General features: G+C 37.3%; 2 protein-coding genes across 8 annotated transcripts in view; both read left to right on the top strand.

The window, feature by feature from the left end:
• Positions 1 to 9,995, top strand: part of PPAT (phosphoribosyl pyrophosphate amidotransferase) — a 44,442-nt gene extending 34,447 nt beyond the window's left edge. Inside the window, exons 6-11 of the mRNA XM_003933604.4 lie at positions 811 to 874; positions 1,488 to 1,639; positions 2,055 to 2,182; positions 3,562 to 3,783; positions 6,617 to 6,737; positions 7,799 to 9,995. Coding sequence (XP_003933653.1) covers positions 811 to 874; positions 1,488 to 1,639; positions 2,055 to 2,182; positions 3,562 to 3,783; positions 6,617 to 6,737; positions 7,799 to 7,995 — 884 coding nt within the window. The 3' untranslated portion in view covers positions 7,996 to 9,995. The remainder of the gene's footprint in view (positions 1 to 810; positions 875 to 1,487; positions 1,640 to 2,054; positions 2,183 to 3,561; positions 3,784 to 6,616; positions 6,738 to 7,798) is intronic.
• Positions 9,996 to 17,040: 7,045 nt separating this feature from the next.
• AASDH (aminoadipate-semialdehyde dehydrogenase) overlaps positions 17,041 to 25,832 on the top strand; it is a 39,121-nt gene continuing 30,329 nt past the window's right edge. Inside the window, exons 1-5 of one of the 7 annotated variants that reach the window (XM_074396165.1) lie at positions 17,047 to 17,187; positions 17,752 to 17,932; positions 19,903 to 20,172; positions 21,432 to 21,552; positions 25,217 to 25,533. In XM_074396165.1, coding sequence (XP_074252266.1) covers positions 19,943 to 20,172; positions 21,432 to 21,552; positions 25,217 to 25,533 — 668 coding nt within the window. In that variant the 5' untranslated portion in view covers positions 17,047 to 17,187; positions 17,752 to 17,932; positions 19,903 to 19,942. Of the gene's footprint in view, positions 17,414 to 17,751; positions 17,933 to 19,902; positions 20,173 to 21,431; positions 21,553 to 25,216; positions 25,534 to 25,832 lie in introns of all 7 variants that reach the window. The other 6 variants (XM_074396164.1, XM_074396166.1, XM_074396167.1 and 3 more) reach the window with 6 other exon arrangements.

Below are 25,832 nucleotides of genomic sequence, written 5' to 3'. Positions count from 1 at the left end.
TTCAGAAGGAATATTATTTCATAATGTTTTTCAGTTATTGTCCTACTGCCGTCAAGCCCTGAACTCTTTAGGTATAGAAAATTGACGGATGGGAGGGACCTAGGTTAAAAAAAGAACAATTGTATTCTTCATTTTTAAAGTACATTTATTTAAGTACTTCTGAGGATGAGTCCCTTTTTTTTTTTTTTTTTTTTTAAGACAGAGTTTTGCTCTTGTTGCCCAGGCTGGAATGCAATGGCACGATCTCAGCTCACCGCAATCTCCACCTCCTGGGTTTAAGCGATTCTCCTGCGTCAGCCTCCCGGATAGCTGGGATTACAGGCATGTGCTACCATGCCTAGCTAAATTTTGTATTTTTAGTAGAGACAGGGCTTCTCCATGTTGGTTAGACTAGTTTCGAACTCGTGACCTCAGGTGATCCGCCTGGCTAGGCTTCCCAAAGTGCTGGAATTATAGGCATGAGCCACTGTGCCTGACCGGGTGATGAGTCCTTTTTAATGTGTGTAATGGATGTTCCTGTTTTTTCCTGTCTCAATTGCCTGTTCATGTCCTTTGCCTAGCTTTTACATTTCTGCGGTGTGATTTTAGTGGTTTCTAGCCATAAAATCATAATGTTAGAAGGAATCTTAAACAATCATTTATTTTACCTTTGGCTCAAGTCAAATGAGGATCCATGTGCTCTTAAAGTCATAGAAATGGCTATTCTATGAGTTTTATTTACTTATTTATTTGGTGTTAGCTGTTCTGTTGAAATAGCCTCTTAAAATTTCTTGAGTCCATTCATTAACTGAATTGATTTGTGATTTACAGAGAAAGAAACAGAAGGATGGGTGGTGTCTTCAGAATCTTGTAGCTTCTTATCTATTGGTGCAAGGTAAATTTTACCTTATTTGGCATATTATCTTTTCCAATGTTGAAAAGAATTTTTTAGACACTTTTTTGTTTACATGAAAGCTTTCTTTCTGATATCTGCAAGAAAAAATTTGCAAGTGGATTTTCTTACGCATGTTAGGCTCAGCAGTTGCACTGAGTTTAATGTTTCTAGTAACACCTAATTCTGAAGCTGGTATTCTTTCAATATATTATGAAACTTATTTCTTTATTCTTTTTCATATTTTTCTCTTTTTATGGTACAATATGAACATAGAGACTTATTTTAGAAAGGGAGAACTTCCTCAATGAGTTATTATAGAAAAATGTAAGCCAGGATAAAATGTTTTCTTTATACTTTATTCTTTTAAAATTCAGTTCTACTTAGGGCCCTTAATTTTTGAATTCTATGCTAGAGCTTTGTGATAACAGAAAGATATACAGAAATCATTGCTTGGAGACATACCACTTTTTAAAAAGTCACTTCTAGATTTTATATTGAATGAATCAGTTGTTTCTCTAAGGGAAGGCACTCTGTGTGCTTTATAATTAAAGTTTTCATCAGCCTTAAGGACTAGTTTATTAAAAGTCTTCTTTCTTTAACATTGTTTCCCAAGATATTACCGTGAAGTCTTGCCTGGAGAAATCGTGGAAATATCCAGACATAATGTCCAGACTCTTGATATCATATCAAGATCTGAAGGAAACCCAATGGCTTTTTGTATCTTTGAATATGTTTATTTTGCAAGACCAGACAGTATGTTTGAAGGTAAGTAGATTTCTTTTCTTTGAATATTCATATAAATGTTTTAGCTATCTCGTTGAAACATGGCAGTTCTTGGCTCAAAGTCTTACTTGGCTCTTTGAAGGCATATAGTTATATGTTATGGATATAGGACTGAGCCCACAAGTCATGAAATCACTATTTTCCCCTTCCATTTGACTCTTGGATGTTGTTTATTGTTTAGGAGTAAAGACTGTGATTTTTAGATCTATATGAAGATCAAACTTTTAAAAAAACCACACAGTTGAATTCCTCAGTTTATGTATTTCCACATCGTCTTTTTTACATATTGCTTTCCTTTTTATACTCAATCTATAGAATTCTAGCACTAGTTTTTTAGAATAACACTGTTATATTATGCTAAGTAAAAATACTCTCTCTCCTTTTCCAAACACACCAGACCAAATGGTTTATACAGTAAGATACCGTTGTGGCCAGCAGCTAGCAATTGAAGCACCTGTGGATGCAGATTTGGTTAGCACTGTTCCAGAATCTGCTACGCCTGCTGCTCTTGCTTATGCAGCAAAGGTATTTTCTCTTAATTAACATGCAGTGAATTGCTCTCCTAGATATGGAATAAGAAATCCTTGCCTATAAAGAGAAAGTCATCAACATTTCTAAGGAGAAAGGAAGGTTTGGTGGTTATGTTGGTTTGTTTACAGGTGTTATTTTCCAGCCTTTTTACCCAATGGCACTATTTTAGTGAAAATCACCAAAAAGTTCACTGAAAAGAAAAAGGTCGCTAAAGGGTTCAGAAATTGTCCCCCTTCCTTTTAAAAAGATAACATCATGAATATACAGTGGACCCTTGAACAACATGGAGGTTAAAGGTGCCAGCCCCCTGCACAGTCAAATCTGTGTATACGTTTTAATGCCCCGAAACTTAACCGCTGATAAACTACTGTTGACTTGAAGCCTCACCAATAACATAAACAGTTGATTAACACATATTTTGTATGTTTTATGTATTATATACTGTATTCTTGCAATAACATAAGCTAGAGAAAAGTAAATGCTATGAAGAAAATCTGAAGGAGGAGAAAATATATTTACTATTTTTTAAGTAGAAGTGGATCTTCATAAATGTCTTCATCCCCATTGTTGCCTTCATGTTGAGTAGGCTGAGGAGGGAAGAGGAAAAGAAGGGGCTGGTCTTGCTGTCTTAGGGGTGGCAGAGATGGAAGAAAATCTACCATAAGTAGACTCATGCACTTCAAACCCGTGCTGTTCATCAACTATAGATAGACATCAGTGGAAAAATTTACCTAATATTAGAATAAACTTCTTGAATTATCTTCACAACTCACTGGAATATTTGCTTGGTACTAAGTATGGGTAATAATAAAGCTGTTTATATTCATTTAGCATAATGTTGTTGGTCTTATGCTTTATTTTCATAACCAGGTAGATTGTGTAACTGTTGTAGTAATCCTGGGGTATAACATCTAATGTTCACTACTTTGGATACTTTATTAGCTTCTAAAAGGATTAATATGCATACATTTTAGAAAAGGGTACCTTAACAAATGGGCTAATTACCTCCTGTTCCTAAAAAGTATCTCATTGGTCTACTGGTTTTATTTTAATTCATTTCTTTAAAAATTATTTTGATAATGAATTTTTCTGACCGATCTAATCTTTGTTATATCTTCATTTGCTTAGTGCTGTCTTCCAAAACAGAGGAATAATGTTTAAGACAAAAACATTATGAGTCCTAGCAAAACGAATTGGTTTTTCCACCAAGTATATTATGTTTAGTGGTTTTTCTGTTTGCCTTTTTTTCCAAATATTAAAGGAAAGTTATTTTGAAATTTTAATTGAATATTGTGGTGGCAACACAATCTAGAGAAAATAGTCACCTATTCTGTGTATTGCTCCTCATTGTCCTTTCATTTCTTCTCTATCAGTGTGGACTTCCATATGTGGAGGTGCTGTGTAAAAACCGATATGTAGGGAGAACCTTCATTCAGCCGAACATGAGGTTAAGACAGCTTGGTGTTGCAAAAAAATTTGGAGTATTGTCAGACAACTTTAAAGGCAAAAGAATTGTTCTTGTAGATGATTCAATTGTGAGAGGCAATACCATCTCACCTATAATAAAACTGCTCAAAGAATCTGGTGCAAAAGAGGTAAGTAATATTAAGACATATTCTAACGCATCAATTAACAATAAGATACTGGCATAAAATTGCAATTTAGGGTAGTGAATCAAAATGGATGTTTAATATAATAAATTAACTTTTTTATATCAGTTTGGTTTAGGAATAGCTGTGTAGCAACTTGGAGAACATGTAACAGAAACATATTAAATTTAATCCTTAATAGATTAAAAAGCTCAATATAAAATATTAAATTTGATTTTAAAAATGTAATATTTTAATTTAAATATTAAAAAGCTGGGTGAGGTAGCTTACGCCTGAAATTCCATTACTTTGGAAATCTGAGGCAGGAGGGTTAATTGAGCTCAGGAGGTTGAGAACAGCCTGGGCAATATAGTGAGACTCTGTCTTTACAAAAATAAAAGATAGTAATAAAATTAAATTTTAAAAAACCTAAAATTTTTTAGAAAATTAATTAAAAGACTAGCAACACAAAATGTGGGCACAGTGACTCATGCCTATGATTCCAACACTTTGGGAGGCTAAGGTGGGCTTGAGTCCAGGAGTTCAAGACCAGCCTGGGTGACATAGTGAAACCCCGCCTCTCCTAAAAATACAAAAAATGGGTGGGTCATGGGGGCACACACCTGTAATCTGGCTGAGGTGGGAGGATGGCTTGAGTCCAGGAGGTGGAGGTTGCAGTGAGCCGAATCAATCTCAAAAAAAAAAAAAGGACTAAAAATACAAAATAGAATGCTAAAACCAGTGGTGTATTAATTGCCTTCTCTGCTTGAAGACATACAGCCAATCCCATTGTAATATCTTTGACTTTTTTTTTTTCTTTTTTTTTTTTTAAAGACAGTGTTTGGCTCTGTTGCCCATGCTGGAGTCCTATGGCACCATCTCAGCTCACTTCAACCTCTGCTTCTAGGGCTCAAGCAATCTTCACACCTCAGCCTCCTGAGTAGCTGGGACTACAGGCATGCACCATTGCAGCCAGAATAATTTTCGGTATTTTTAATAGAGATGGGGTTTCACCATGTTGCCCAAGCTGGTCTGAAGCTCCTGGGCTCAAGTGATCTGCCTGTTTTGGCCTCCTAAAGTGTTAGGATTACAGGCATGAGCCACCATGCCTGACCAAGTTATTTTTTAATATCACTTTATGTCTTTTTTTTTCCTTGATAGCAGGACTCACTGTGCCACCTGGTTGGAATGCAGTGGTTTGATCTCAGCTCACTGTATCTCCGCCTCCTGGGCTCAAGCGATCCTCCCATTGTAGCCTCCCAAGTAGCTAGGACCATAGACACATAATACCACCCCTGGCTAATTTTTTGTATTTTTTAGTAGAGGCAGGGTTTCACCATGTTGCCCAGACTGGTTTCAAACTCCTGAGCTCAGGCCATCCACCCACCTCAGTATCCCAAAGTGCTGAGATTACAGGTGTGAACCACCCACACCCGGCCTCACTTTATGTCTTGAAAAATTTGTAATTTTTATTTTTTAAATTGACAAATGTATATATGTATTATATACAACATGAAGTTTTGATATGTATATATATAGATAGATAGATTGTTATATTTTAAGATTCCAAAGCTTATTCTAACTATTTCAGTAGCTCATACTACAGAAGTGAGATGCCATTTACAATTAACGGTTGAGTAAACTTAAAAATAAAATCTCAGCCTAAGCAACATAGTAAGACCCTCATCTCTGAAAAATGAAAAATAAAATCTGTAGAAAAAAGTGGGATGAAAAGAAGCATGCCATTTTATTTAGAAAATTTCCAAGACAATTGTGATTATGATTTTCCAGACTTTTTTATACCTGTGTTTAGGATTATGATAATCTCACTCTGGAAGTCTGTGAAAATTATGTAACAGACACAGGGATTTAACATAAGTTCCACATTGATTGCAATAGTGAAAAAGATAAAGTCAAAGAACGTGGAAATGGCTTAAATATCTCCTTGTTGGAGAATATAATTTAGTAAATTGATATATCGGTGTGATGAAATATGATGCAGCCATTAAATACTAAGAAGACTGCATAGCACGAGAAATAAAGAAAATGTAAAAAGTAAATGTGGGGCCAGGCATGGTGACTCATGCCTGTAATCCCAGCACTTTGGGAGGCCGAGATGGGTGGATCACCTGAGGTCAGGAGTTCGAGACTAGCCTGGTCAACATGGCGACACCCCATCTCTATTTAAAATAAATAAATAAATAAATAAATAAATAAAATAAAGTAAATGTGGACGCGGAGTATAGCCATATAAATGTGCCTGATGTAAGGCAAAAAATAATAGACAAAAACAGCTCTGTTGTAGTAGTAAAGTCTTTGTTATAACCTGGTAAATAGTATTTTTCTTTCTAAAATGGTAAGATAAGGGATAGGCAGAAGTACCAGGTATTACAAGAGAAAATCTAAGTGGCTCTAGGAATGTAAAGACATCAAATGAGAAGTAGCATATCTAGAGAAAGAAAATTCCTCATGATTAGGTGACAGAAAAACAAGAAGCAGCTTTGTAGAAAGAACCCTTCATTACTGGCTGACATGGTGAAATTCTTGTTCAGGATACTTTGGAATCTGTAGCAAGGCTGCACCAAGTAGGATTCTCTGATAATGATTTGATTTCTCTGAGTAGTTGTGACTGAACACTGCAGTTCTGTGTTTACCACATGATTTTCCAGGATTCTTTTTCATGTGTTAACTCAGTGAAACAAATTCTATAGTATGTTCTTTTTTACCCATATGTTGTTACTGAATATTCTGCAAAACAATTTTATATTGTATTTGCATAATGAAAGAGAATTTTGCATAGTCTTATTACAAAACTTGTGTGCAATGATTTCTTTCCAAGGTACACATTCGAGTAGCTTCACCACCAATTAAATATCCATGCTTCATGGGAATAAACATCCCTACAAAAGAAGAGCTCATTGCCAATAAACCAGAATTTGATCACCTTGCAGAATATCTAGGTAGGTATTAAATTTTCTATAAACTTTGATTATTAACAGAAAATCCAAAGCTTGACAGTCTCTACACCATTAGTAAAAAGGAGTATTCAATGTTTGTTAAAAGTATTTATATACGTTAAGCAGATACTGAATATTATTCTCAACAGTGAGAGTAGTAGGCGTGGACACACGCTATAGAAAGTCGTGTGTTGGAGAGATGAGACAAGGAAGAAGTGGTTTCCAGGAGGAGGAAAGTGGAAGCATATCACTTAAAACCTCCCTAAAGTCAGATCCCAAGAAAAGCCAAATAATTTAATCAGATTCTAACAGAGTAATTTGGATTTTGATACAAATAACAAAGTGAAAAGTTTGTGTAGGCTGATATTCAATAATGAGATAAGGAGACTTCGAGATCTAAGTTATCCTGGATAAGACACCTTACTTTCAAAATCAGGTGATGTATAAACTGTGTAAACAACACATGCTATTTCTTCATTGTGCCTGGGTACCTCCACGCCATTTGTTTGTGGCTGGTGTTTCTTTTGACCTGTCATGCATGTGCCTTACTGGTTAAATATTTTAAAATATCACCCTGATGGGTGTCATACATGTTAGGAGCACTCACACTTTGCCAAAAACTATGCTGCTTATATCATCTATATTATCATGATAACATCACAAAAATGCTACATTTAGGCAATGTTTCCCACATCTTATATAGATGCAAAAATAGACTTAGAAAAAGTAAGTGAACTTAAGCTTAAATTTGAGCCTAGATCTTTCTGACTTTAAATTCCATTTTCTCAATTAAGAATATTATGCCCAAAGCCCTCTAATTGCATTTTAGACTTGAAGCCTTCTCTGCTGTTTCAGACTGTTATCCCTTAGATTCCAATTTAAAATTTTAAAAATAAAGGAACCGAGTTTTATTGATTTGTTTTTTCCTTTTTTTAAAAAAGAAAGGCTTAAGGAGAAATTTTTATCCTAGCTTATTCTGTTTGTAACCATTCTCTTTTGAAGCATTTCTTCCTTTCTAAAGGAATTCTCATTCCATTTTAATTTTTTCCTCTTTTTCCCTTTAGGAGCAAACAGTGTTGTGTATCTGTCAGTAGAAGGACTGGTTTCATCTGTACAAGAAGGGATAAAATTTAAAAAACAAAAAGAGAAGAAGCATGACATTATGATCCAAGAAAATGGAAATGGTGTGGAATGTTTTGAAAGGAGTGGTCATTGTACAGCTTGTCTCACTGGAAAATATCCTGTAGAATTGGAATGGTAGCTGGTAGGGTTGGATGTGTTATTTCAATATAGAAAGTTGGTCAAGAAGTTAGAGTGGTCACACCTCATTTATTTACTGTTACTCAGTTGGTACAATGTAAAATGCCATGATTATGTTTACCTTTTTAAGTTTTGAGGTTTTTTTTTCCGAAAAGGATACCAAAGTGCGATAACTGAACATTTCTAATTGCATATAATACAATAATATGTGGTGTTCTTTTTTTACACAAGCATTGGCTAGCCTTTTTAACCTGGTCAGAGAAGGCAGGTAGTCATTGACATTTGCCAAGTCCATGCTTTAAAGGGTTTGCAAGAAGTTAGAGTTAAGATAGGAGAGGTGATGCCAACAAGACAGGTGAGTTAAATGTAACGTTTCACACAAAATTTGAATAGAATACATTATACCTCATGGGTGTCTAGCCTCTACAGTTCTGTCTGTAGTTGTGACCTTGGCTTCCCTAACTGTAGACATGTCTTTTAAAAAACTAACAAAAAAACAAAATATAAGCTGTGGTGCCTCAGTTTCCCCACATGTGCAATGGGATACTTATATTATTAAATTAAATAGTTAATAGAAATGTGAATAAGTGAGTAGAGGCATCATTTCACCTCTAATTTTAGGGCAGCTCATGCTTCTTAGTGTTTGAAAAGCTAATAATTATTAACTTTTTTGAAACTGGTTTACAATTAAGATTTCATTATAATGGAAGGAAACATAAATTGGCAGATCTTTGCCATCTCTCTTTGAGGTGTCCTAAAAAGGGTTGTAAAAATCTGTGAAAAAGTTTTTCTTACATTTGACTAGAAAATGTGATTCATAGTATTTAGTGCTCTGATAGTATAAGCTCAACAAGTAACCTGGTACATTTGAAACAAAAACCAAATTTTTCGATTCAAACAAACTTTTTATCCTTAATTTAATTAATTATCATATGCTTTTTTAATGAAGTGCTTGATCACTTGCAAGCATATATACATGTAGATGTACACATACATATTGTTGCAATTAAGTGATCAAGTAGAGACACAATAGGGGCCAATTTTGTTTAAGGGTCAAAGTGACAACCACTTTGGGGAAGTATCAATTTATAATCCTAGTCCAAGTATCGTAATCATTTTTTTCTACTTTATTAAGATCTAATGAAATTGATTTCTTTTTGGAAGCTTTTTCTTGTAACATCTGAGATTTAGAAGTTTAAGATGACCTGACCCCAAACCCCTGTTTATGTAAGAACTTTTAAACGTAAAAGTCTTTGTTTCTGTTATGTTACCACAATTTGATGTATATAGTGTCCAGATCCATTTAGAAATTTAATATTTATTAGTAACTGAAACTGTTTGTCTTCCTTTGGTATATAGTCTCACATGTTATGTTATAACAGGCCAAGATAAAATCTTGACAGCTCTTTAAGCCCACGTGCACCAGTGGGTCAGATAACCCTGTGGCAGTGACACGGGCAAATTGGCATTTGAATAAAGCCCTGGGACCACCTCAGCATGTGTAGCCTCTTGTCTGAAATGTATTCCCCATGGCAGCATGGAGGAGGCGAGACCTGTGGGTCAATCTTGAACTGGCCTTACTTTGATTTTTAAAACAAGAGACTCAGGGAAAATACTAAACCAAAATCTCTGATTTTACCTTTGTGTTTTCTGTAGTTTTTATTTTGTTTTACTGAGATGCTTTTGTAAAGGAAAATAATACTGGGACAGTCTGATAATTCTACAGATTGCTTAATATTTCTCCATCATGGCCTTTTACTTCACAATTTTCTGAAGTTTTTTTTGTTTTTCGTTTTTTACCAATTTAATTTCAAGTGATGTTTAACTGCTTTAAATTTATATAAGTAGAGTATTATAAACTACAGAGATGAAAAATGTGTTTTCATGGGATTTATATTGTGAGCTAAACTAAGCCTACTTTTTGTGACTTCTTTGTGATGCCTTGTGGACAAATATGTGTAATAAGTATGTTTAAATATATGTGTATGCTTTTTTTTTTTTTCATAGTGACTTTTACTTAGTGCATTATGGTAAACAGCATGAAGACAACTTCCAGGCTGTTCTTGTTACCAGCTAGTCATATATTATTTCTCTGATCCAGGTGTTTCAGTAAATAGGCCATCTCTTATGAACCAGGCAAAACTGCTCATTGACAGTGAGGGACAAATAAAGTAATTAGAAATGCAATACTAAGTAAGCACCACAGTAGTGGCAAGTTCTTTGGGAGCACTATGGGGAAAGAGCGTGTCATGGAAGAGGAGGATTAGATTTTCAAAGTGTGGAGTTGGGTAGGTAAATGAATAAACTGTAGTACATACAGACAATAGAATATTATTCAATGCTTAAAAGAAATGAGCAATCAGGCCATTGAGTGACATGAAAGGAATGTAAATGAGTATTAACTAAGTGAAAGGTGCCACTCTGAAAATACTGCATACTTCATATTGAAGGTATCCAAAGAAAAAGTCTCCCATTCTCAGGATAAACTGGTCACAGACAGGAAAGATTACTAGTAGGGCACCTCCCAGTGTTAAGAAAATTTCTGTGTAACTAGGTAAACCCTGGTCACTGGAGTGGATCTTTAATTCTTTAGGTTCCTCCAATCCAGCTTTCTCCCATGGAATTACTTAAAATGAGACCTGTTACGTTCTTAAAGCCCAAGCTCAAAAGGGAGAAATCTCATGCTCAAAGGTTCACAAAACTGCCCAATGCTATAAAAGGAGACATTCAAGCTGTAAACCAGAATGAAAAGTTAACACTGGCCGAGCATGATGGCTCACGCCTGTAATCCCAACACTTTGGGAGGCTGTGGCGGGCAGATCATGAGGTCAAGAGATAGAGACCATCCTGGCCAACATGGTGAAACCCTATCTCTACTAGAAATACAAAAATTAGCTGGGCATGATGGTGCGCACCTGTAGTCCCAGCTATTTGGGAGGCTGAGGCAGGAGACTCGCTTGAAACTGGAAGGTGGAGATCTCAGTCAGCTGGTATCATGCCGTTGAACCCCAGCCTGGTGACAGAGCGAGACAATTAGCTGGGCATGGTGGCACATGCCTGTAGTCCCAGCTACTCGGGAGGCTGAGGCAGGAGAATTGCTTGAACCCAGGAGGCGGAGGTTGCGGTGAGCCAAGATCGCGCCCTTGCACTCCAGCCTCTCCAGCCTGGGTAACAAGAGCGAAACTCCGTCTCAAAAAAAAAAAAAAAAAAAAAAAAAAAATCTTCATGCTGTGGGCAGCTTTTCCCAAGATGATGGAACATAAGTCCCCATGATAATGACTCTGTTGCCCCTCTTAATTTTTCCTTGTTTATGCATAACTCTTTCATTTGGCAGGATAATGGTGTAATTGAAATTTCACAATCAGTAGATATTGTGAGTGACTTGACAGAACCTGACCTAACAAATCTTTTAGTCCACCATAACATTGGCAGCATCCCCAGTAAACTTTTTGTTCAAATTGTACTAATGGTCTTTTTTAAAACAGAGTTAGCTCTCTCTCCTTTAATTCAAACCAGTCATGGAATGCTAAATAGTAGGATTGCTGCCTACCAGCTAAACAAAGAGATGTCTGTGCTTTTGCTCATGCTACGTGCTGTACCTGGATAAATTCCTTTGGGGAATTTATGTACACAAAATATGAAAATAGGCCACATGGTATAACAGGTCTCACCTCATTCCTCATAGTCATTTGATTTATTCAGTTGGTTGCCTTTAAGCCTAGGTTCATGGCTCAAAACCATTATGCTGAGATTGCTACTATTAATTATAACTGGTCATATTAATATTAATTTTACTTTGTATTTCCTTTTTTTTTTTTTTGAGACAGAGTTTCCCTCTTGTCCAGGCTGGAGTACAATGATGCAATCTCAGCTCACCACAACCCCTACCTCCCTGGTTTGAGCGATTCTCTTGCCTCAGACTCCCAAGTAGCTGGGATTATAGGCATGTGCCATCATGCCCAGCTAATTTTTGTATTTTTAGTAGAGACAGGGTTTCACCAACCGAACTCCTAACCTCAGGTGATTCGTCTGCTTCAGTTTCCCAAAGTGCTGGATTACAGTCATGAGCCACTGCACCTGGCCCTTTTTTTTTGTTTTTTTTTTTAAAGAACTTTATACCTGTTTCTTGTCAAATTTGCACAGAAATGCAACCCCTAACAGAATAATGCTGTCCCAGTATTGCAGAATATTCAGGAGATCAGAGAGACCAATGGGTGAAATGAAGATTTTATTTAGGTGGCCACCAGCTCAGCGGATTAACATCCCAAGGCTGAGCCCAGGACAAAGAAAATGGGGTACTTTCATACATCTAGGATGACATAGTAGCTAACAGGTTTACAGAAGCCAGAACAAAGAAAAATTAATTTGTAAACTGTCTTGTGATGTATGGTACATTAGAAAAATATCATTTTGGCTGGGCGCGGTGGCTCAAGCCTGTAATCCCAGAACTTTGGGAGGCCGAGGCGGGTGGATCACGAGGTCAAGAGATCGAGACCATCCTGGCCAACATGGTGAAACCCCGTCTCTACTAAAAATACAAAAAATTGGCCAGGCGCGGTGGCTCAAGCCTGTAATCCCAGCACTTTGGGAGGCCGAGGCGGGTGGATCACGAGGTCGAGAGATCAAGACCATCCTGGTCAACATGGTGAAACCCTGTCTCTACTAAAAATACAAAAAATTAGCTGGGCATGGTGGCACGTGCCTGTAATCCCAGCTACTCAGGAGGCTGAGGCAGGAGAATTGCCTGAACCCAGGAGGCGGAGGTTGCGGTGAGCCGAGATCGCGCCATTGCACTCCAGCCTGGGTAACAAGAGCGAAACTGCGTCTCAAAAAAAAAAAATACAAAAAATACAAAAAATTAGCTGGGCATGGTGGCGCGTGCCTGTAATCCCAGCTACTCAGGAGGCTGAGGCAGGAGAATTGCCTGAACCCAGGAGGCGGAGGTTGCGGTGAGCCGAGATCGCACCATTGCACTCCAGCCTGGGTAACAAGAGCGAAACTCCGTCTCAAAAAAAAAAAAAGAAAGAAAAGAAAAATATCATTTTGAGAAACACATTATTCTTTGGGTGTTATTTTGCCCTGTGACCTGGCAGCTGTTCAGTAAGAAAAACAGGAGTCTTGAGATGCCTGGGAACTTTGCTGAGAATGTGGGAGAAAAGATAAGGTAAGTTTTATAGGGAATTAGTTAATTTTAAGCAGAGCTGGGGGTTAGGTTTTATATTGAACACAACATAGTAAACTTTATTATGCAGCAATCACAGACTACCATTGTTAATATCCTTCACCAGCACTTTGAGATGATAGCCAGTGCCTATGGAACAGACAAAATTGAACTTAGCAATGGACTCCAGGTAGATTTATCCTGAGATCCACTCCCTCCAAACCTCTTTTGTTGGTCAAATGTGGCTAAAGGCTTTCGATACTAATTCCTAGTTACCAATGACTCCCTTCAGCATGGGGGCAGACTGGCACCAAGGGACATCAAAACCTAAATACAGGATTACTGATCAGTGATGCTTTTGAGAAAGACCTTGATCAAAAGGGGAAATGGGAAAGTTGTCAGATTCAAAGTAGAGTCACTTGTGTTAAAACCCTGACAGATGGAGCCAGGAAAGGCCATGAAGGGGAAGGGTTCTCATTCACATACAGTTAATAAGAACTATCAAAAGCCAAAAAAAATTTACAACCTGCACAAAGGCCACCACAACCTTAAACACAACACACTCATACACACAACATACCACAAACCACACACACATACATCTACAAAGACATCTGCCTAGCAACTGCTTATCTAAGTTTGGGCTGACATCACCCTTGTTACTGTTAGAGCAAAGAGTGAGGTTTCTTTCTTTTTATTGCTCTGTCACTAGGCTGGAGTGCAATGGCATGATCTCAGCTAACTGCAACCTCCGCCTCCGAAGTTAAAGCGATTCTCTTGCCTCAGCCTCCTGAGTAGCTGGGACTACAGGTGTGTGTCACCATGACCAGCTAACTTGTATTTTTAGTAGAGACGGGGTTTTGCCATGTTGGCTAAGATGGTCTCAATCTCTTGACCTCATGATCAACCTGCCTTGGCTTCCCAAAGTGCTGGGGTTACAGGTGCGAGCCACCATGCCCAAACTTTAAGAATGCAACATAGAAACCCTGCTGTAAGACATGTATGTTGCTGTCTGGGAAGGGTCTGGAATTGAAACCTATTTCAAAGTTAATAAGAAAGCCTGTTAGCTGTTTTTTATGGCAGTAGCCCTGGATTTCTGGGTCAGTGACAGAGAACTTTGTAACTCATGGCAAAAGCAGAAGCCAGAACTTCATGTGGATGCCAGTTTTCCATGTCCCCCAAGTCCCACTGGGATGATGAAGATGGGCCTCCATGGATGTCTGCACATGCAGTCAGTGGGTTATATTACAGGAGAGGAACACTGAGTTTACTAATTTTGTATTTAAGTGGAACGAAGCCTACTCTTCGGGAAGAATACTTCAGCTATGAAACTGATCATCCCAAACAATCCTGAAAAATGACCTGGGTAAAGAGCAGTTAGGACCTCACATTCTTGGCAAACCCAGCAAGAATTTGCAGGTCCCATGACAAATGACCCCTACCGATAGTATGGTGAATTCATGGGATGGAGTTTGGGAGAGTTTGGATAAATTATTCTTTAGGGCTTGAAGAAAGGCATCACTGAGGAAGTGATGTTTAAGCTGTATTTTCATCAAGCAGGCATAGAGAGAGAAGGGTATTTCAGCCTGGGGCCACCCAAAACAGGTGTGGAAACAAGATAAGGACTTTGTATGTTCAGAACTCTTACTAGCCTCTCAATATAACTAGAGTTTACAGTAACAGGTATGGGGAATGTGGAAGATGGGTGGGGGAGCAGTGGCCTGCTGTGAGAGATCAGGCTAGAAAGAAAATGAACTATCTTGTTTCCATAGCTGAAGAGTCTGAATGTTATGTAGGCAATGAGGGATTATTGAAGCTTCTTATTTCATAGCAGAAGAATGCTATGACTGTTTTGGTCTGTTTTAGAATGATCACCCTGAATTATCATGTAAAAATGCTGTCTTAAACATAGTGTTCTACATATTGCCCCCTAAGACTCCCTGAAAATGATTAACAGGAATTTTAAAGAGTCTTAAACCATTGAGGGTTAAATAAAAGGAATAGTGAAAATAAAATTCTATTCAGGATGTGATTTTGGGTAACAGAAATAGAAAAAAAAAAAGAAAATAAAATTATGGAATCAATAGCAAAGGGCTCAGTTGACTTGAAAAAGTTGAATTCTAAACCCCCAGTGAGCAAAACCAACAAGCAATTCTATTTGTATCACAGAACCCCCTAAAAAGCTTAGAAATTGGTTTCTTGAAGTAGAAGTCAAGAGGGTAACTAAAAGCACTGGAAGTTCTTTTAGGAGAGTGTTACATCCTTTATGCCACCCCCAGCCTTATTCTGAAGGCTTTTTAAAAATTGTTGTTCAGAAGTAAAATGAGATCTCTATTGGAGGACACCAAGCACCTAAAATAAGAGAATTAAGTGAAAATTGTCCTAATTTCTGAGACATACCCCACCCTCCATACCCCTCTTCCTCTCCCACTTGATTTTCAACAAATGTCCCACGGACTCAAGAGCTTCCCATCAACTTTTAAATATCCCCCCACTTAAATACAAGCAGATAAGGACCACCAGACATCCTAGAAAAGCCTAATATGAAAGATAGATCACAAAAGCAACAGAAGAAAGAAAAAGAGGAAACTTGAGGAAAATAGATACTGCAAGGGAAGAAAGATTTTAAAAAGATATCAATATCAGAGAGTTGGAAGATGATACTGAATAAAACAATCATTTTGGCAGCAATTTTGAGTCAATTAGAGGCAAACAAAACTGAAAACGTTTTAGGAAAAGGCTGACCAAGAAGACCTGAACTGAAGTAGTAATGGCGATGCATGACATTTAAAAAACACAGGTTCTAGGCCCCTCATTAGAAAACTAGAGGATGAACCTTTGGGGATGGAGTCCAGGAATCTGGAATCTTTTAAAACATCACCGCTGGCAAGCTGGGTGATGGTCTCGAGACTGGTAACCAGAGGACATAGGGTCTAATTGGATGTAAGGTAAGAAAGTGGGAAGGTTGTTAACTGGCTGGCTGGACGATGGTGTCATCCCAATACATAAACATAGACAAAATACACGTTTGCCCGCTTCCAACCTAAATACATAAATAAATTAGGCTGTGTTAGTTTGAGTAGCCCATGGTACATCTTGGAAAAGTATAGTTGCCATGTAGAGATATTTTTTGCTTAGATTAGTGCCACAGTTTTCTTGTCACCAACAACTATGGCTGCGAGAGCGTCCTATGCTTTTTTTTTTTTTTTCCACGCAATGTTTTGATGCAGAGCTGTTCTCGCAGTCCTTCCCCTGGCTAACCCCCTCCGAACAAAAAATCCCGATTACTCTGCCATCAGGTAGTAGCTTTAAAACACCACTGTTATTGCCCTTAATACTGACTGTAATAATTGACATGTCCCCAACTGTTAACGATTCCCTTGGAAACAAAAACGTCTATTCTGGCACATAGTTTACAAAACTCCATCTCGGACCTGCTTTAATTTCTTTACAGGTCCTAGTAAAAGCTCCAAATTCCTTTGTTATCGTTTCAATCTGCTTCTCAATTAAAATGTCAGCATCATGGTAACAGGAATCTCGTTTACAGGCGTCACTGCTGCAGCCATATCTCCAGCAAGTTTTCAGAAAATGTCACTGGTTGAATGAAGGCCAATAACTCTCTTATTTCACAATGATTTCATCTCTCTTAACACCAACTGTACGCGATGCTTTTATTTTCACCTGTGGCTCAAAATTCAAGAGTCTTGCCCAGAGCTTTTTGGCAAGTACGAAAGAGTTATGGCTCCAAGCTGGTCAGCTCCAAAGTCCTTGCAAACCCGGTCCGAGACCAGGCGCAACCCCAGGGAGCGCCGGAGCGGACAACCAAAAGTTAAAAAGCCTACCGAGCTCTTCTCTCAAGTTGGCGCGTCGCACTGACGTCACGCGGCGACGCGAAAGATTTACGTAAGGAGACGCGCTCTGGGGCAGCTTTACGGCTTCGGGGGAGTGGCTCTTTCCAGGCGAGAAGCGTCCTCGAGGAGCTGTTGAGGAAAGGTCCGAATGCGATTAAACCTAATCTGCGAGACTTGCTAAGTGAGTCGCGGCAGGGCGCGGTGTCCGGCGCGGGTTCTGTATGAGGGAGGCGAAGTGCCGCCAGGCCTGGCTTCCGCATAGATTTGCTCATCTTCAGGACCACTGCCTGGTCTCGGATTTGATACGTTCGGGTCTGGCGTGCTGGTGCGGTTCAGACTAACCCTGACCTGTGTGTACACTCCTGAGTCACGAACCTCCGACCCTCTGCCCCTCTATTCAAATGGAAGTAAGTGTGCTCCGCTACCTCCTAGAGTGGTTTCGAAGAGCCAAGAAAGAATGTTTAGGAAGCTCTCTAAAGTGCATTGTTACTCGTTGCATACCGTAAATTAAGAAGCAAGTGGATTGGGAAAATAAAGTTTCTCGATTATTTGTTCATCTTTAAAACAGCCAGTGACCTAGAGAGAGTCCCCAGAGCAATAGAATTTGTTGACACTCTTATGATCTCTGGTGACTAAATAGCAGCTTCTACAGTTGTAAAGTAGCAAATATCTTAAATTTATTCCTATTACATATAAAATCTTACCAGAGTTTGCTCTTTTTTTTTTTTTTTTTTTCCTTTTTAAGGTCTCAAACATTTGGGCATGAATAAGTATAGTACTCTCTATTAGAGAGAATGTTACTTGATTCAATGAATGAAAATGAAAACCTGAGACAATAAGAATGGATTTTACCGTAAATCTCTGTAGCAACCATTGGGAAACTGAAAATTAAAAGAAGAGAAGCATCTTAATTATCGTATAGATGTGTAGGTGTCCTTCTGCACTACCTTGTATGTTGCCAAATAAACTCATTCCTCATAATTTGAGCTCGTGCTGTAGAAGGTCTTCTTTATATTTACATAATAATCATTTGTATGTCTGAGGAAAGCTTAAAAATTGTATCTTGTGCATAAAAAAGAGCTAGTATTTATAGAAATGCTTACCAAAATAAATAATGTAAGTACTAAAGTTGCCTTATATGTTTAAACTTTAGAAATCACAACATTTTCAAACTTAAGGATCTCGGCAGTTATTGGTTCATTTTACTCTCTTTAGGATTCTTTTTTTCCCTAACCGATGTTAATTAGTTGATATGAATGAAAATTTTGAGTCAGGAAATCAGTTCAAATAGGTGTGAACAAATTAAAGAAAACAAAACAAAACTTGACTAGGCTGGGTGCGGTGGCTCACGCTTGTAATCCCAGCACTTTGGGAAGCCAAGGCACATGGATCACTTGAGGTCAGGAGTTCAAGACCAACCTGGCCAACACAGAAACCCTGTTTCTACTTAAAAAAAAAAAAAAAAAAAAGAACGGAAACAAAAATTAGCTGGCCGTGGTGGCACACACTTGTAATCCCAGCTACTCGGGAGCTTGAAGTGGGACAATCGCTTGAACCAGGGACGCAGAGGTTGCAGTGAGCCAAGATCATGCCACTGCACTCCAGCCTGGGGAACAGAGTGAGAGACTCTGTCTCAAACAAACAAGCAAACAAACAAAAACTTTACTAAGTAGTCTATTTAATAAGTCTTATTTGCTTTAAAATATGGAAAATAGAGTTGAGAGAAGGAAAAAAAATCACCTTTACCTTCAAGGAAACACTGTGAGTTTTTTTTTTTTTTACCATTGATTTCGAGTGTTTCTTTCTTGAAATACTGTTTCAAATCTTCTTTTAATATAATCTGCATTAAGAAACCCAGAGAACATTGCATTGATATAATGCTTTATTGAGTTGTAATACTACATTTAGAGTCTAAATGAATTTATTGGGAATTTAAAAATCAAATAAACTGTAAAATATGAAGAGTTTACTTCTTAATTATACAACATGACTTTAGCAAAATATTAGTATTATAATAGTAATAAGCACTGTTTTTATGTATGTGTAGTGGTCTAAAACTGAATGAATAGGAATAGGATTTTTTACTTTCTTCTGTCAGAGATTGATTTTGCTTTCATCTGAGTTTAGTTCCCACTGGAATCTAAAAGCAAACTTTATTTACCTTAGTCATTTTATTTTATTTATTTATTTTGAGATGGAATCTTGCCCTGTCACCCAGGCTGGAGTGCAGTGGTGCCATCTCAGCTCACTGCAGCCTTTGCCTCCTAGTTTCAAGCCATTCTCCTGCCTCAGCCTCCAGAGTAGCTGGGAATATAGGCACATGCCACCACCCCCAGCTAATTTTTGTATTTTTAGTAGAGATAGGGTTTCACCATGTTGGCCAGGCTGGTCTTGAACTGCTGACTTCAAGTCATCCACCCACCTCAACTTCCCAAAGTGTTGGGATTACAAGTGTGAGCCACCACACCTGGCTATGTTAGTAACCATACAAGATTTTCACTACTTTATCTTAACCAATCTGTAACAGTTACTGAAGGAAAGTGAAAAAATTAAGTGTGGGGTCTTTTAAATTTTATTTATTAATTTTTTATATATTCCATATTTACATTGTGGTCAGTTGAGAGAGAAGTTTCCATTTTTACCTGCTTTATTCTCATCTGTGTATACCACTCCCCTCCCAAAGATTTTTCAAGCTCTGATCCAGCATAGGTTGATGTAGTTAATTTTCATCCTCATTGTTCTCACTAAAGTTACCATAGACATTTCATAAATTCAGAGATTCTTCATTTGTGTATCTTTGATATAATTATTTTTGTGAGACGTGATTGTAGAGAAGTTTCTCCCTGTCCTTCCACCGAGCTCTCTAAAACTCCCTCTCCCTCTACTACTTACACAGGGTTCTCTGCTACAAACATATTTAGATAAACTTCAGTGAAATGACTCTTCAGGAATTGGTGCATAAGGCTGCCTCCTCTTGTGTGGACAGAATAGCTGTATGTTTTGATGAATGCAACAACCAGCTTCCAGTTTACTACACCTACAAGACTGTGGTTAATGCTGCTTCTGAATTATCAAATTTTCTGCTGTTACACTGTGACTTTCAAGGGATTCGGGAAATTGGTCTCTACTGCCAACCTGGGATAGACTTACCCTCTTGGATTTTAGGGTAATATATTTTAGAACTATACATTTGATGTTACTCTAAGCTAACGTAATTTTTTTAATAGAGTATATTACAAGTTACTGTTCTGTTTACTATTGGATTTTTCTGTATTGTTTGGTCAATTATAGAGAGGCTAGAAGAGCTCACATTTCCCCTAGTATTATTTTTAATTATTTAAATTAATTATTCTAAATTATTTATTATAATTAATTATAATTTAAATTATACTATAATTTAATTATAATTTAATTTAATTTGATTTAATTATTTAGATTAATTATAGGAGAGACTAGAAGTTTTCACTAATAGAACATTTTAGTATCTCCAAAATATAAGGGCTTCATTAATCTGTTAAAACAATTATAACACTTTGCTGTTAGGTAAAAGAAAACAAGGATTTCACAGACATCATGACTATCTTTTTTGCCTGCAATTGAAATTTTAGGCACTGAGGTATTCAATAAATCAGCAAATTAGAGTTTTGGAAAATAGTTGATATAGATTGAAATATGAACCCATTGGAAGGCACTATTCCAACAAATATTTGCAAAATGTTCTATCATTTAAATTGTTCTAGAATATTATCCTCATATAGTGATTTCTATTCTAGAATTCTTCAATAAATATAAACTGCCAAAGAAATAGAGAAGTTTATTCATTCTATGATATGTGCCTTAGTACGTTAATTATTTAGTAATTTAATTATTTATATACTCATTAAATTAAGTATAAGGCAAAAGATGTTCAAAGATTTACTTTTGGCTGGGCCCAGTGGCTCATGGCCGTAAATCCCAGCACTTTGGGAGGCTGAAGCTGGAGTATTATTTAAGGCCTGGAGTTGGTGACTTAACAAGATCCCATCTCTATAAAACAAATAAACAAAAACAAACAACAACAATTTACTTTCACTCAATCATTGACAAAATTTATTGACAATTTACTATGTGCAAAGATCTAGCCTCCTTAAAGTATACCTGAAACTACTTAAAATGCTTAACTTTAAAAAAATCTTATATTTCTCTATATTAATTGATAAGAATTTAACATAGTAAATACTCAGAATTTTTATTAAGAAAAGATAAAATGTCAGTGTTTATAACCAATTATGTGTCAATGAAAACATTGGGAATTTCTTATCAGCAATAAAGTGCTCCAGAAACCATTTTTATGCTGCTACAAAAAAATAAAGATACAGAGAAATAGAAATGCTTAAACAGATATTAAATTAACAGACATTCTATGCCATGTACTTGTTTCTTTAGAATTCTCCAAGTCCCAGCTGCTTATGTACCTATTGATCCAGATTCACCACCATCATTATCAACTCATTTTATGAAAAAATGTAATCTAAAGTATATCCTTGTTGAGAAAAAGCAAATTAATGTAAGTCTGGGTGTATCAATTGTTTTTTGTGTGTATTACATTTATCTTTTAATTGAAGCATTCCTTCCTTCTCCCTTCTGGATTCCTAAGTCTGCTAAATGTGGCAGGGTTTCTTAGTCTTTGCACTATGACATTTAGGGTTGAGTAATTGTTGTGAGGAGTGTTCCATACATTATAGGATATTTAGCAATACCTTTGATCTCCACTCACTAAAGAGCAAAATAAAATTTTTTTTTGTATTTTTAGTAGAGACGGGGTTTCTCCATGTTGGTCAGCCTGGTCTTGAACTCCCTAAGTGCTGGGATTAACTCGCCTCGGCTTCCCAAAGTGCTGGGATTACAGGCATGAGCCACCACGCCCCGCCTTGTTTTTTATTTTTAAATGATTGTCAACCAAAGATATAACCAAGAAACACTGCTTTTGGGCCACGAATTGGTATTATATGTTCGGCAAGATGCAGCCCGTGCTTCTTATTAATTTATTTATAAGACATTTTTACTAAAGAGGAAGAACATTATAAAAATATATTCAATGTAGCCTGTTTTTGCCCATTTTCTATATGAGCCAATTTGTATTGGGGTAACTTAAATGCATTCCCCCTCCCTGCCCGCCCCCCGCTGTGTGTGTGTGTGGTGTGTGTGTGTGTGTGTGTGTGTGTGTGTATGTGTGTAAGAAGTATCAAGAACTTGAGATATATGGGGGACTTTCTAGAGAATCAAAGCTTTTTTTGTTTTGTTTTGTTTTTGTTTGTTTGTTTGTTTTGAGCCAGAGTCTCACTGTGTTACCCAGGTTGAAGTACAGTGGGCAGTAGTGTGATCTCAGCTCACTGCAGCCTCTGCTTCCCAGGTTCAAGCAGTTCTTGTGCCTCAACCTCTCAAGTAGCTGGAATTACAGGTGTGTGCCACCATACCCAGCTAATTTTTGTACATATTTTTTAAAATAGAGACAGGATTTCACCATGTTGGCCAGGCTGGTCTTGAACTCCTAACCTCAAGTGATCTACCCACCTCAACCTCCCAAAGTGCTGGGAGTACAGGCATGAGCCACCATGCCTGGCCTGGTCAATAAATATTTTAAAAATAAACATTTATTAGTATGTAGCCAGTTTCCTCTACTACTCAGATTGGTTATTCCATTGTTCATAAGTAAGCAAAACTGAAATAAGGATGTGATATTTCTTTTTTTTTTTTTTTTTTTTTTAGCAAACTTAGTGAACATTTTATTAGAGGTAGCTGAGTATCAGTATTAATTGTCACTATCAAGGTATTCTTTATGGCTAGTAAGAAGTTGGGCATAGCAAAACCTTGCTTCCTTTTCCATGATTTTGATGATAGTGTAAGTGTTCTTCTTTCATTTAGCACAGGACCAATTAGTAAGTATTTTTTAGCATCTACTGTACGTATACCCAGCATCCACTAAAGTAGTAGTTGTCAACTTGGGCCAACTGGCAATGTCTAGACAAATTTTTTATTGTAATGATGGAAGTGGGCTGCTACTAGCAATCTAGTGGGTAGAGGCCAGGGATACTGCTAAAATTCTTACATGTATAAGACAGCACTCCACAAAGAATTATCTGGTCCAAAATATCAGTAGTGTTGAAGTTGAGAAACTTTGCAGTAGGACAGGATAATTGGGAGGGCATTGGTATGTAAGCCTTCCCCCTTTTTATACTGTAGTTGGAGAGAAAAGTTAATACTCCTGAACCTATACCATCTACATAGTGTGGTAATTGTCCTAAGTTAATTAAACATAATTTAATAGATATAGTAGAATTTTAGTGGGGAAGGATGGTTTTGAGCTAGATCTGAAGAGTATGTAGGCCTTTAATTTTTTCAATATTACAGGCCATTCCACATCCCCTACTCAATACATATACATATACCAAACACACAAAGGAAACACTGTAGGCTTCTGGGTTGTAACCTTTTTCTCATTATTTATGTTGATTTATTTAATGTGAAAACTTAGATTATATTTCATTAAGCTGTTTTTGTCAACCAAAAAAGATATATTTAAAGAAACCTTACTTTCAACATGTACAAATTCAGTTTATCATCTCTTCCAACTCACTTCTGCATTAATTTGTCTCCATCCACCAAATCACCTGAGCCAGAAACCTAACAATTATCTTAGACTCACTCCATATCCAGAAGGTCACCATGTCTTATTTGTTCTTTGCTGATAGACCCTTTCTAACCACTCCTCTTGCAATGGAATAGTAGTTCAGGACCATACAGTATATCTGAATTACCACAAAAGACTCATTAAATGGTTCTCACTTATTACTTATCTCATTTATTATTCTGTCCTTGACAGAGTCTAATCTATGCTATTGCCACCTTCAGTTGGATCCTGTCAGTTATGGGTTAAGATCTAAACTCCTTAGTGCTGAGTGTACAAAGTTATTAAGGATTTGCATCTCATCTCCTATCAATAACGCAACTCACCCTCCCTCTACCACCCCAACCCCCTTTTCTTTACCTTAATTGGAATGATTAATGTTCACCTACCGGCTTTCCCAGGTCAGATCCTCAATGTTGGCTGTTGGCCTAACGTGCCCATTTTCATTATTTGGAGAATAGCTACTTATAACAAATATTACCTGTGAAGCAATCTCTAACCTTCTAGGCAGAGTGAAATTCAGCATTCTCTGTTCCCATTAACATTTCAGGCCTGCTTCATTATCATACCACGTTGCATTATAATTGCTTTTATATGTCTGGTGTTTTTGAAAGTAAGTACAGCACTTTGCTCTTGGAGTTTTGTCTTTTTATCCCTGGGTATATAGCAAGTACTCCACAAAAAAAGTCATGTTGAATGACTAAATGAATACAGTTGACCCTCTGTATCTGGTGGTTTCCCATCCATGGATTCAACCAACTGTAGATTGAAAACATTTGGGACCCACACCTGTAATCCCAGCACTTTGGGAGATTGAGGCAGGACATCACTTGAGGCCAGGAGTTTGAGACTAGCTTGGGTAACATAGTGAGATTTTGTCTCTGCTAAAAATAAAAAAACTAGCTGGGTGTGGTGGTGCACACCTGTAGTTCCAGCTACTCAAGAGGCTGAAGCAGGAAGTTCCCTTAAGCCCAACAGTTCGAGATTGCAGTCAGTTAAGATGATATTGCTGCACTCCAGCCTGGGCAACAGAGTGAGACTCTGTCTCAAGAAAAAAAAAGAGAAAATATTCAGAAAAAACAACAACAAAAAACAATGCAACAGTTAAAAACTAATACAAATTTTAAAATATAGCAACTATTTACATAGCATTTGTTTTGTATTAGTGATAAGTAATCTAGAGATGATTTAAAGTATATAGGAGGGGAGGAAGGCAGCAAATCACACTGCCATGTGTGTACCTATGCAACTATCTTGCATGTTCTTCAAATGTACCCCAAAACCTAAAATGCAATAAAAAAATAAAAATAAAAATAAAATTTAAAAAATAAAGTATATAGGAGGATGTGCATGGTTTATATGCAAATACAGCACCATTTTATATAAGGGACTTCTTCATCTTCAGGTTTTGGTATCTGAGATGATCCTGGAACCAATTCCCCAGTAGATACTGAAGGATGACTGTATTTCTATTATTTCTATATTTAAAAAAGTGTTTTTTTAATATACCAATATTGTAAACTTTGTCTCCCATTTCACACAGAAATTTAAATCTTTTCATGAAACATTGAACTGTGATACATTTACAGTAGAACATAATGACTTAGTGCTCTTCAGACTTCACTGGAAAAATACTGAGGTGGACTTGATGCTAAGTGATGGAAAAGAGAAATATGAAAAAGAAAAAATAAGAAATAGTGTAAGTTCTGAGCATGTCAATGAAGAAAAAGCAGAAGAACACATGGATCTGAGGCTAGAGCATTGCTTAGCCTATGTTCTACATACATCGGGGACTACAGGAATACCAAAGATTGTCAGAGTGCCTCATCAGTGTATAGTACCCAATATCCAGCATTTTCGGTAAGTTCTATTCTTTGACTCTTTCTTAGAACCTATATTTTAGGCTAGGTGCAGTGGCTCACCCCTGTAATCCTAACACTTTGGGAGTCTGAGGTGGGTGGATCACTTGAGACCAGACTGGCCAACATGGTGAAACCTGTTTCTACTAAAAAAAAAATAGAAAAATTAGCCAGATGTGTTGGCAGGCGCCTGTAATCCCAGCAACTTGAGAGGCTGAGGCAGGAGAATTGCTTGAACCCAGGAGATGCAAGTTGGGGTGAGCTGAGAATATGCTACTGTACTCCAGTGTGAGTGAAAGA

Source organism: Saimiri boliviensis, chromosome 3 (genome assembly GCF_048565385.1).
Source record: "Saimiri boliviensis isolate mSaiBol1 chromosome 3, mSaiBol1.pri, whole genome shotgun sequence".
In the NCBI taxonomy this organism is placed as follows: domain Eukaryota; kingdom Metazoa; phylum Chordata; class Mammalia; order Primates; family Cebidae; genus Saimiri; species Saimiri boliviensis.
Note: the sequence above shows the minus strand (reverse complement) of the source record. Positions and strands in the feature narration are given on the sequence as shown.